Here is a 12,676-nt window from a genome sequence, read left to right on the forward strand (position 1 = left end):
TACCCGTACCCGTACCCTACCCGAAATGAGTGACAAACGGTTACTCACCATTCAGACGCTGTCTCCCCGACAGACCTGGTCTTCACCTGAGGACGGCTGCTTGCGTTGTGGCCGAAAACGTCGCGAGAATTATTTTATTATTTATTATTTTTATTATTTTATTACTTCCCTTCTACGTGGCGACTTTACCGAAAGAACCAAGAAGATGAATCCCTGCAGTCACGAAAGCTTTACATCGAAATTTAGGCTACTCACCAATGACTCACGGCCTACCCGTACCCGTACCCGGCCGCACCAGGGTCGCAAACGGGTACCCGGACCCGGCCGGGTACGGGTAGCCGGGTATCGGGTAGGGTACGGGTATCGGGTACCCGATTGCGACCTCTGGGATGAAGCCACGTTGCAGGCGCGGGTGGGTTGATTCTAGGAACTTGAATTGTGAGAAGAGACAAGACGTTGGGAAATGAGTGACAAACGGTGACCCACCAGTGACTCACGGCCTACCCGTACCCGGCCGCACCAGGGTCTCAAACTCTCCCACTCACACACCCAATAATTCAGCTACTCACTCACTCACTCACCCACCCACTCACCCACTCACCCACTCACCCACTCACGAACTCACCCACTCACGAACTCACCCACCCACTCACCCACTCACCCACTCACTCACCCACTCACCCACCCACTCACTCACCCACTCACCCACTCATTCACCCACCCACGCACCCACTTACTCACCCACCAACCAGAGGTCGCAAACGGGTTTTGATTCCTTACCCGTACCAGGCTGCACCAGGGTCGCAAACGGGTACCCGTACCCGGCCGGGTACGGGTAGCCGGGTATCGGGTAGGGTACGGGTATCGGGTACCCGGTTTCGACCTCTGCCTCACACCCCGCCCCCCACCACCACCGCCCCCCTCACCCGCCCCGTGGGTTTCCCAGTTCATCCTCTGGCTCATCCCACCCCGCCGGATGGAAATGCGCCAACCAACCAAGCAACCAACCAAGCAACCAACCAAGCAACCAACCAAGCAACCAACCAAGCAACCAACCAAGCAACCAAGCAACCAACCAAGCAACCAACCAAGCAACCAACCAAGCAACCAACCAAGCAACCAACCAAGCAACCAACCAACCAAGCAACCAACCAACCAACCAAGCAACCAACCAACCAACCAACCTCGCACAACGTAACATTTCATCGTTGACTCATCACCGTCACCGCTACGGAGAGCGGGGAGCGGGGGGCGGGGGGGGGGGGCGGGGGGGGGCAGGGAACTCTGTCCAAACGGAGGAAGGGAGGGGGGGGGGGCACTCACGGCCCCCCACCAACGCGGCCGTGTCGCTGTGGGGTTTGGAGGTCGTGACGGTGGAGTCACTGCTGCTCCGGGTTCGTGGTCACCACCTCGACTCCTCCAAGCAAATCCAGGTCGCCCATCTCCTGCTGCTGATGATGCTGATCATGCTGATGATGATCATGCTCCTGCTGATGCTGATGATGATCATGCTGATGCTGATCATGCTGCTGCTGCTGATGCTCCTGTTGATGCTGCTGCTGATCATGCTGATCATGCTGATGATGATCATGCTGCTGCTGATGCTGCTGCTGGTGCTGCTGATGATGATGATGCTGCTGTTCATGCTGCTGCTGATCATGCTTCTGCTGATGCTCCTGCTGATGCTGCTGATGCTCCTGCTGATGCTGATGCTGATCATGCTGATGCTGATCATGCTGCTGTTCATGCTGCTGCTGATGATCATGCTGCTGATGATCATGCTGCTGCTGATGCTGATGATGATGCTGCTGAGCAAGCAGGTAGTTGACCACACGGACCACTCCGTGCTGAGAGAGGCCCAACACGGGATCCGCCAGCTGCTGCTGCTGCTGCTGCTGATGATGCTGCTGCTGATGATGCTGCTGATGATGCTGCTGCTGCTGATGATGATGCCCGTCATCAGCAGCGCCAACCTGCTCACAGCCCAGATCCTCCTCCTCCTCCTCCGTCTGGTGCCAGGGTCGCGGTGCCAGCGGTGGCAGAGGTGGCAGGGGTAACCGCACGCACACAGACACGCACACACAAGAAAAAGGTTACCCAGGTAAGCGCAATGCTGTAGGGGCAAGTGCTGTTAGCGAGTAGCAGCAGCAGCAGCAGCAGCGCCTATGAAGACCAACAACAACAAGAACCGCAATTCGCCACTAAGTGGCGGTGACGTCACCACGACCTCCTGCGCACCAGGCGAGGTAGTCAACATCTCCTAGCCACCGTGATGATGATGGTGGAAGTGGTAGAACCCACGACCACCTGCACACCAGGCGAGGTAGTTAACATCTCCTAGCCACCGTGATGATGATGGTGACAGAGACACGCAAACTCCAAACATACAGCAGCAGCAGGCATCGCCAGGTTCGGGATCGAACCCACGACCTCCTGCGTACCAGGCGAGGTAGTCAACATCTCCTAGCCACCGTGATGATGATGATGAGAGAGAGACGCAGACTCCAAACATACAGCAGCAGCAGGCATCGCCAGGTTCGGGATCGAACCCATGACCTCCTGCGTACCAGGCGAGGTAGTCAACATCTCCTAGCCACCCAGCCTCCTCTTGCCCTCATCACACCTCATCACACCGCACGTGACGCTCGCCACCGTCTCAAACGTCCCCACGCAGCTTTCCGTCGTGGCAAAAAAACGCAGCAGCAGCAGCAGCAGCAGCAGCAGCAGCAGCAGCAGCAGCAGCAGCAGCAGCAGCAGCAGCAGCAGCAGCAGCAGCAGCAGCAGCAGCAAGCAGCAGCAGCAGCAGCAGCAGCAGCAGCAGCAGCAGCAGCAGCAGCAGCAGCAGCAGCAGCAGCAGCAGCAGCAGCAGCAGCAGCAGCAGCAGCAGCAGCAGCAGCAGCAGCAGCAGCAGCAGCAGCAGCAGCAGCAGCAGCAGCAGCAGCAGCAGCAGCAGCAGCAGCAGCAGCAGCAGCAGCAGCAGCAGCAGCAGCAGCAGCAGCAGCAGCAGCAGCAGCAGCAGCAGCAGCAGCAGCAGCAGCAGCAGCAGCAGCAGCAGCAGCAGCAGCAGCAGCAGCAGCAGCAGCAGCAGCAGCAGCAGCAGCAGCAGCAGCAGCAGCAGCAGCAGCAGCAGCAGCAGCAGCAGCAGCAGCAGCAGCAGCAGCAGCAGCAGCAGCAAGCAGCAGCAGCAGCAGCAGCAGCAGCAGCAGCAGCAGCAAGCAGCAGCAGCAGCAGCAGCAGCAGCAGCAGCAGCAGCAGCAGCAGCAGCAGCAGCAGCAGCAGCAGCAGCAGCAGCAGCAGCAGCAGCAGCAGCAGCAGCAGCAGCAGCAGCAGCAGCAGCAGCAGCAGCAGCAGCAGCAGCAGCAGCAGCAGCAGCAGCAGCAGCAGCAGCAGCAGCAGCAGCAGCAGCAGCAGCAGCAGCAGCAGCAGCAGCAGCAGCAGCAGCAGCAGCAGCAGCAGCAGCAGCAGCAGCAGCAGCAGCAGCAGCGGTGTTCCTCTAATTTACGGGCGCAAAATTCAATAAATATCCCGCTAAGTAATGCACCATCATTCTGGCGAATTGCCCGATGATGCTGGATTCAATTACCAGCGAAACGTCGTGCTACTCAAAACTTGCAAATGTTGTGGTTTCACGCTTCAACACACACCGGTGTGGGGGCTAAAGCAGTGAACTATTTTGTCTTTTGTCAACGTGACACTTTTTTACTGATTGGCCGTGTCGGGTGGTGGAGGGTTACGACACATTTATAAATAATAACGCGATCTGAACCCAAAAACGTTGATTATGAATTAGGCGTTAGGGTCGGGAAGGAGGAAGAGGGGGGATAATACTGGTAGGAACGAAGTGAACCAGCCACCAATAGATTATATCGTCCGTCCGTCCGTCCGTCCGTCTGTGTAGCAACATCGCCCCCTACTGCAAACACTTGGCATGACCCTACAAAAACCTTTAGACTCAGTGAGGCTTTCCTGGCTAAACAAGTGTAACATTCCCTTATAATTCCCTGAGATAGCTTTTAATTAAAACTTTGAAATTAAATAAAAAACTCACAGCGCCCTAAAGCCTACAGCTAGGCCTAAAGCCTAGACCTAGGCCTCAAACTCTCCTTCGTATCATACCCCCGCGTGTGTGAAAGGGAGTCAATGTTTCACAATGTTAGCATTCCCTCATGTTTTTTAACAGAAACATTTAAATTTAAAGTTTTTACATTAAAAACAACTCCCTACCCCCCCCCTCGCCGGCGGCTCTCCAGCCTAGAGCCAGGCCTGGGAATCTCTCCCCCGCTCGGGGTGTATTGGGCGGGGCTTACAGCGGCAGGGGGCGGGCTACGCGGGGCTGGGCGGGGCAACGGCGGCAGGGGGCGGGGCTACACGGGGCTGGGCTACAGCGGCAGGGGGCGGGGCTACGCGGGGCTGGGCGGGGCTACAGCGGCAGGGGGCGGGGCTACGCGGGCTGGGCGGGGCTACAGCGGCAGGGGGCGGGGGCTACGCGGGGCTGGGCGGGGCTACAGCGGCAGGGGGCGGGGCTACGCGGGGCTGGGCCGGGCAACGGCGGCAGGGGGCGTGGCCACGAGGTGGAGGGCGGGGCTACGCGGGGTTGGGGCGGGGTTACGGCGGTAAGGGGCGGGGCAACAAGCTGGGGGCGGGGACACCGAGATGGGGCGGTCCACGGGTGGCTGGGGCGGGGTTACGCGGGTGGAGGGCGGGGCCACGGGGCATCCACTTATTGGCGGCCATTTTTTGCCATTTCATTTTATTATAGCCATTCAATTGTTCGGTCCTACCAGCCCACCCCACAGGGTCCTGTTAAAGAATGCACCCGGACCGTGCTGGCTCGGGTCAGATGTGACAATGGAAAAAACGTGTGTGTGTGTGTGTGTGCACCAGGCTGTCGGTGAAAGTGTCGGCACTGACCGGTCCCACCACCACCACCGCCACCTCCTCCACCTCCTCCTCCACCTCCTCCTCCACCTCCTCCTCCACCTCTTCCACCTCCTCCACCTCGTCGGTAAAGTCGGTGACATTGGCGGTAAAGTCGGTGGCACCGGTGGCGTCAGCGGTGAAATCGGCGACGCTGGCGACCTCGGCCACCCCCTCCGTGCCGGGATCCGATTGGACGACGCCCTGGCCGGCGACGCCCCCTTCCGATTGGACGACGCCCTCCCCCGCCGACGGCCCCTTCCGATTGGACGACGCCCTCACTGGCGACGGCCCCTTCCGATTGGATGACGCCCTCCCCGCCGACGGCCCCTTCCGATTGGACGACGCCCTCACTGCCGACGGCCCCTTCCGATTGGACGACGCCCTCGCCGCCGACGGCCCCTTCCGATTGGACGACGCCTTGGCCGGCGACGCCCCATTCCGATTGGACGACGCCCTCACTGCCGACGGCCCCTTCCAATTGGACGACGCCCTCCCCGCCGACGCCCCCTTCCGATTGGACGAAGACGTGAGCGAGGAGCAGCTGCGAGGCAGCGGCAGCGTCGCTGGGCGAAGCCGCGTCGTCATTGTCGACGCTCATGAGCTGCACCTCGTGAAGGACCTGAGGACGAGGTGGGGGTGGGAGGGGGGGGGAGGGGGGAGGGAGGGGTGGGAGGTGGAGCGGGTGGGAGGGGGTGGGAGGGGTGGGAGGGGGGGTGGGAGGTGGAGCGGGTGGGAGGGGGGTGGGAGGGAGGGGGGGTGGGAGGTGGAGGGGTGGGAGGGGGTGGGAGGGGGTGGGAGGGGGAGGGGGTGGGAGGGGGAGGGGGGGTGGGAGGGGTGGGAGGGGGAGGGGGGGAGGGAGGAGGAGGGGTGGGAGGGGTGGGAGGGGAGGGGGGGTGGGAGGGGGAGGGGGGGGGTGGGAGGGGTGGGAGGGGGGAGGGGGGGAGGGAGGAGGAGGGGGTGGGAGGGGGTGGGAGGGGGAGGGGGGGGAGGGAGGAGGAGGGGTGGGGGGAGGGGGGAGGGAGGGGTGAGGGGAGGGGTAAGTGCTTGTTAGCGAGTAGCAGCACCTATGAAGGCCGGCACGCCACGCTACTAACACTAGTAACACCAATACTACTACTACCACCACCACCACTACTAACACCACCACTACTACTACCACGAATACTACTACGACCACTACTACTACTACCACCACCACCACCACCACTACTACCACCACCACCACTACTACCACCACCACCACTACTAACACCACCAATACTACCACCACGACTACTACTACTACCACCACCACCACCACCACTACTAACACCACCACTACTACTACCACGAATACTACTACGACCACTACTACTACGACTACCACCACCACTGCTACCACGACGACTACCACTACCTTCACTACTACGACCACTACTACTACTACCACCACTACTACCACCACCACTACCACCCCACACCACCACCCCCCCACCCCACACCTCCACCCCCACCCCACCCCACCCTCCCCCACCCACCACCCCCACCCCACCCCCACCCACCACCCCACCCCCCCCCCCCCACCACCACCCCCCCACAACCTGCGTGCCCTGGTCGTGGCAGTGCAGCGTCTCCCGCTGCAGCGTGATCTTGGCGACGGCCACTCCGTGCGCCCGCCCCAGGTGCCTCCGTAGGGAGCGGGCGTCGATGTGCTCGCCCCGGCACAGCGGGCACACGTAGGGCCGCTCGCACCGTGTGTGGGAGCGCACGTGGCGCTTGAGGGAGCGCGCGTCCGCCCAGGCCAGGCCGCAGGTCACGCACTGGAAACGCTTCACTCCTGTGCACACACACGTACACACACATACACACACGTACACACATGTACACACGCACACATACACACACACATACACACACACACATACATACACATACATACACATACATACACACACACGCACACACGTAGGGGCCGCTCGCCCGTGTGGGAGCGCACGTGGCGCTTGAGGGAGCGAGCGTCTGCCCAGGCCAGGCCGCAGGTCACGCACTGGAAACGCTTCACTCCTGTGCACACACACGTACACACACATACACACACGTACACACATGTACACACGCACACATACACACACACATACACACACACACATACATACACATACATACACATACATACACACACACGCACACACGTAGGGCCGCTCGCCCGTGTGGGAGCGCACGTGGCGCTTGAGGGAGCGAGCGTCTGCCCAGGCCAGGCCGCAGGTCACGCACTGGAAACGCTTCACTCCTGTGTGTGTGTACGTGTGTGTACGCACGCACACACACGTTCATACACGCACGTGTACACACGCACATACGTACAGACGCATACACAAGTGTACACGTACACATACATACACACACACACGTACACATACATACACATACACACGTACACATACACACACATACATACACACATACACACACATACACACACACACATACACATACATACACACACATACACACACGCACACATACACACATACACACACACACACACATACACACACGCACACACACAAACACACGCACACGCACACACAAACACACGCAAACACAAACACACGCACACACAGACACAAACACACACACAAACACAGACACAAACACACGCACACACACACGCACACAGACACACACACACAGACACACACACACAAACACACACACACACACAAACACACACACACACACAAACACACGCACACACAAACACACGCACACACAAACACACACACACACACAGACACAAACACACGCACACACACACAGCCACACACACGCACGCGGTACCGGTGTGGTTGGCGACATGCCGCCGGTAGTCGCGTGCGTGCGTGAAGCTCTTGTCGCAGTGCGGACACGCCAGGCCCGCTGGGGGGGGGCCCCCTGCCCCGGCACACACGGGGGGGGGGGGCCCTGCGGCCGTGAGTCGCCTTCTTGACGTGTCGGCGAAAGAGAGCCCTCTCGTAGAACTCCTTACCACACGCGTCACACCTACACCACACACACACACACAGCAGCGGTGTAGTAGAACTCCTTACCACACGCGTCACACCGACACCACACACACACAGTCTGTGGTAGAGCTCCTCACCACAGCGTCACACCTACACCACACACACACAGCCTGTGGTAGACTCACCACAGCGTCACACCGACACCACACACACACACAGCCCTGTGGTAGAGCTACTCGCCACAGCGTCACACCTACACCACACACACACACAGCCTGTGGTAGAGCTCCTCGCCACAGCGTCACACCTACAGCACACACACACACAGCCTGTGGTAGAGCTACTCGCCACAGCGTCACACCTACACCACACACACACACAGCCTGTGGTAGAGCTACTCGCCACAGCGTCACACCTACACCACACACACACACAGCCTGTGGTAGAGCTACTCGCCACAGCGTCACACCTACACCACACACACACACAGCCTGTGGTAGAGCTACTCGCCACAGCGTCACACCTACACCACACACACACACAGCCTGTGGTAGAGCTACTCGCCACAGCGTCACACCTACACCACACACACACACAGCCTGTGGCAGAGCTACTCACCACAGCGTCACACCTACACCACACACACACACACAGCCTGTGGTAGAGCTACTCGCCACAGCGTCACACCTACACCACACACACACACAGCCTGTGGCAGAGCTACTCACCACAGCGTCACACCTACACCACACACACACACAGCCCTGTGGTAGAGCTACTCGCCACAGCGTCACACCTACACCACACACACACACAGCCTGTGGTAGAGCTACTCGCCACAGCGTCACACCTACAGCACACACACACACAGCCTGTGGTAGAGCTCCTCACCACAGCGTCACACCTACACCACACACACACACAGCCTGTGGTAGAGCTCCTCGCCACAGCGTCACACCTACACCACACACACACACAGCCCTGTGGTAGAGCTACTCACCACAGCGTCACACCTACACCACACACACACACAGCCTGTGGTAGAGCTACTCGCCACAGCGTCACACCTACACCACACACACACACAGCCTGTGGTAGAGCTACTCGCCACAGCGTCACACCGACACCACACACACACAGCCTGTGACAGAGCTACTCGCCACAGCGTCACACCTACACCACACACACACACAGCCTGTGACAGAGCTACTCGCCACAGCGTCACACCTACACCACACACACACACAGCCTGTGACAGAGCTACTCGCCACAGCGTCACACCTACACCACACACACACACAGCCTGTGGTAGAGCTTCTCACCACAGCGTCACACCTACACCACACACACACACAGCCTGTGGTAGAGCTACTCGCCACAGCGTCACACCGACACCACACACACACAGCCTGTGGCAGAGCTACTCACCACACGCGTCACACCTACACCACACACACACACAGCCTGTGGTAGAGCTTCTCACCACAGCGTCACACCTACACCACACACACACACAGCCTGTGGTAGAGCTACTCGCCACAGCGTCACACCTACACCACACACACACACAGCCTGTGGTAGAGCTTCTCACCACAGCGTCACACCTACACCACACACACACACAGCCTGTGGTAGAGCTACTCGCCACAGCGTCACACCTACACCACACACACACACATACTAACTAGTACTAGTTAGTACTCACTCGCCCGCTCACCGGTAAGGCTCGCTCACGCTGTGCGCCTTCACGTGAGAATACCAATCCTTCTTCCAGCTGTAGCTCTTGGCACACAGGGGACAGGCGAAGGGCTTCGAAGCGCCGTCGTTCCCCGCCGCGTGGCGCCGTTCGTGCTCCCGCAGATCCCCCGCTCGAGCAAACGCCTTGTCACACCTGGGGGGGGAGAGGCGGTGGTAGAGGTCGCAATCAGGTACCCGATACCCGTACCCTACCCGTACCATACCCGTACCCTACCCGTACCCTACCCGTACCCTACCCGTACCCTACCCGTACCCGTACCCTACCCGATACCCGTACCCGTACCCTACCCTACCCTACCCGTACCCGTACCCTACCCGTACCCTACCCGTACCCTACCCGATACCCGTACCCTACCCGTACCCTACCCGTACCCTACCCCTACCCGTACCCTACCCGATACCCGTACCCTACCCGTACCCTACCCGTACCCTACCCCTACCCGTACCCTACCCGTACCCTACCCGATACCAGTACCCTACCCCTACCCGTACCCTACCCGTACCCGTACCCTACCAGTACCCTACCCGTACCCGTACCCTACCCGTACCCTACCCGTACCCGTACCCTACCCGTACCCTACCCCTACCCGTACCCTACCCGATACCCGTACCCTAACCGTACCCTACCCCTACCCTACCCGTACCCTACCCGATACCCGTACCCTACCCGTACCCTACCCCTACCCGATACCCGTACCCTACCCGTACCCTACCCCTACCCGTACCCTACCCGTACCCTACCCGATACCCGTACCCTACCCGTACCCTACCCCTACCCGTACCCTACCCGTACCCTACCCGATACCCGTACCCTACCCGTACCCTACCCCTACCCGATACCCGTACCCTACCCGTACCCTACCCCTACCCGTACCCTACCCGAAATGAGTGACAAACGGTGACTCACCAGTGACTCACGGCCTACCTGTACCCGTACCCGGCCGCACCAGGGTCGCAACCGAGTACCCGATACCCGTACCCTACCCGATACCCGTACCCGTACCCGGCCGGGTACGGGTACCCGGCCGGGTTCGTGAGTGGGTGAGTGGGTGAGTGAGAGAGTGGGTGGGTGAGTGGGTGAGTGAGTGGGTGGGTGAGTTCGTGAGTGGGTGAGTTCGTGAGTGGGTGAGTGGGTGAGTGGGTGAGTGGGTGAGTGGGTGGGTGAGTGGGTGAGTGAGTGGGTGGGTGAGTTCGTGAGTGGGTGAGTTCGTGAGTGGGTGAGTGGGTGAGTGTGTGAGTGGGTGAGTGAGTGAGTGAGTAGCTGAATTATTGGGTGGGTGAGTGGGAGAGTTTGAGACCCTGGTGCGGCCGGGTACGGGTAGGCCGTGAGTCACTGGTGAGTCACCGTTTGTCACTCATTTCCCAACGTCTTGTCTCTTCTCACAATCAAAGTTCCTAGAATCAACCCACCCGCGCCTGCAACGTGGCTTCATCCCAGAGGTCGCAACCGGGTACCCGATACCCGTACCCTACCCGATACCCGGCTACCCGGCTACCCGTACGGGTACGGCAGAGGTCGCAAATGGGTTTTGATTCCTTACCCGTACCCGAACCCGGTCGCACCAGGGTCGCAAACGGGTACCCGTACCCGTCCGTACCCATACCCTACCCGGCTGGGTACGGGTAGGGTACGTGCGTGTGTGCGTGTGTGCGTGTGTGCGCGCACGTGTGCGTGTGTGCGTGTGTGTGTGTGTGTGTGCGTGTGTGTGTCTGTGTGTGTGTGCGTGTGTGTGTGTGCGCGTGCGTGTGTGTGTGCGTGTGCGTGTGTGCGTGTGCGCGTGTGTGTGCGTGTGTGTGCGTGTGTGTGCGTGTGCGTGCGTGTGTGCGTGTGTGTGTGTGTGCGTGTGTATGTACGTGTGTGTGTGCGTGCGTGCGTGCGTGTGTGTGCGCGTGCGTGTGCGTGCGTGCGTGTGTGTGCGCGTGTGTGCGTGTGTGCGTGTGTGCGTGTGCGTGCGTGTGCGTGTGTGCGTGTGTGCGTGTGTGTGCGTGTGTGTGTGTGCGTGCGTGTGTGTGCGTGTGTGCGTGTGTGTGTGTGTGTGTGCGTGTGCGTACTGGGAGCAGGAGTGGGGGCGTGCGTCCGCGTGGGGTCGGTGCTGCTTGTGGTGCTTGCTGAGTCCGGAGGCGCGAGAGAAGCGCTTCCCACACACGGGGCACAGGTACTTGCACTCACCTGTACACACACACAGGTACACACACACACACACACGTACACACACACACAGGTACACACACACAGGTACACACAGGTACACACACACACAGGTACACACACAGGTACACACAGGTACACACACACAGGTACTTGCACTCACCTGTACACACACACACAGGTACACACACACAGGTACACACACAGGTACACACACACACAGGTACACACACACACAGGTACACACAGGTACACACACACACAGGTACTTGCACTCACCTGTACACACAGATACACAACAATAACAACACACACAGGTATACACACACAGACACAATCAACAACAACCGCCATTCGCCACTAAGTGGCGGTGACGTCACCACGACGCTTGTGCCAGGCCACGTGCACCTTGAGGCTGCCACGTGAAGTGTCGAACGCCCGCTGGCAGGAGGTCACGGGGCAGACCCAGCAGGTGCCACGGGTCGACTGACCGAGATGACCGAGATGACCGAGATGACCGAGATGACCGAGATGACTGAGATGACTGAGATGACTGAGATGACTGAGATGACTGAGATGACTGGCTGATGCACCACCTGTGCCCCCTACTGTGCCAACTTGCTGTGATTTAGCCACCCGGCGCTCTGAGATGACCGAGATGACTGAGATGACTGAGATGACTGAGATGACTGAGATGACCGAGATGACCGAGATGACCGAGATGACCGAGATGACCGAGATGACCGAGATGACCGAGATGACCGAGATGACCGAGATGACCGAGATGACCGAGATGACTGAGATGACCGAGATGACTGAGATGACCGAGATGACTGAGATGACTGAGATGACCGAGATGACCGAG

At 59.6% G+C, this 12,676-nt stretch overlaps 2 protein-coding genes across 2 annotated transcripts in view; both read right to left on the minus strand.

Annotated features, from left to right (window-relative positions):
* Positions 1–2,618, minus strand: part of UNC93A (unc-93 homolog A) — a 28,132-nt gene extending 25,514 nt beyond the window's left edge. The window contains exons 1-2 of the mRNA XM_078879885.1: positions 2,613–2,618; positions 1,974–2,009 (exon numbers count right to left, since the gene is read on the minus strand). Of these exons, the coding sequence (XP_078736011.1) occupies positions 1,974–2,009; positions 2,613–2,618 (42 nt within the window). The remainder of the gene's footprint in view (positions 1–1,973; positions 2,010–2,612) is intronic.
* A 2,373-nt stretch (positions 2,619–4,991) lies between these two features.
* LOC144949903 (uncharacterized) overlaps positions 4,992–12,676 on the minus strand; it is a 39,610-nt gene continuing 31,925 nt past the window's right edge. The window contains 6 exon segments of the mRNA XM_078879886.1: positions 4,992–5,539; positions 6,501–6,736; positions 7,741–7,818; positions 7,850–7,941; positions 9,622–9,795; positions 11,715–11,832. Of these exon segments, the coding sequence (XP_078736012.1) occupies positions 5,051–5,539; positions 6,501–6,736; positions 7,741–7,818; positions 7,850–7,941; positions 9,622–9,795; positions 11,715–11,832 (1,187 nt within the window). The 3' untranslated portion in view covers positions 4,992–5,050.

This window comes from Lampetra fluviatilis, chromosome 55 (genome assembly GCF_964198595.1).
Source record: "Lampetra fluviatilis chromosome 55, kcLamFluv1.1, whole genome shotgun sequence".
NCBI lineage: Eukaryota > Metazoa > Chordata > Hyperoartia > Petromyzontiformes > Petromyzontidae > Lampetra > Lampetra fluviatilis.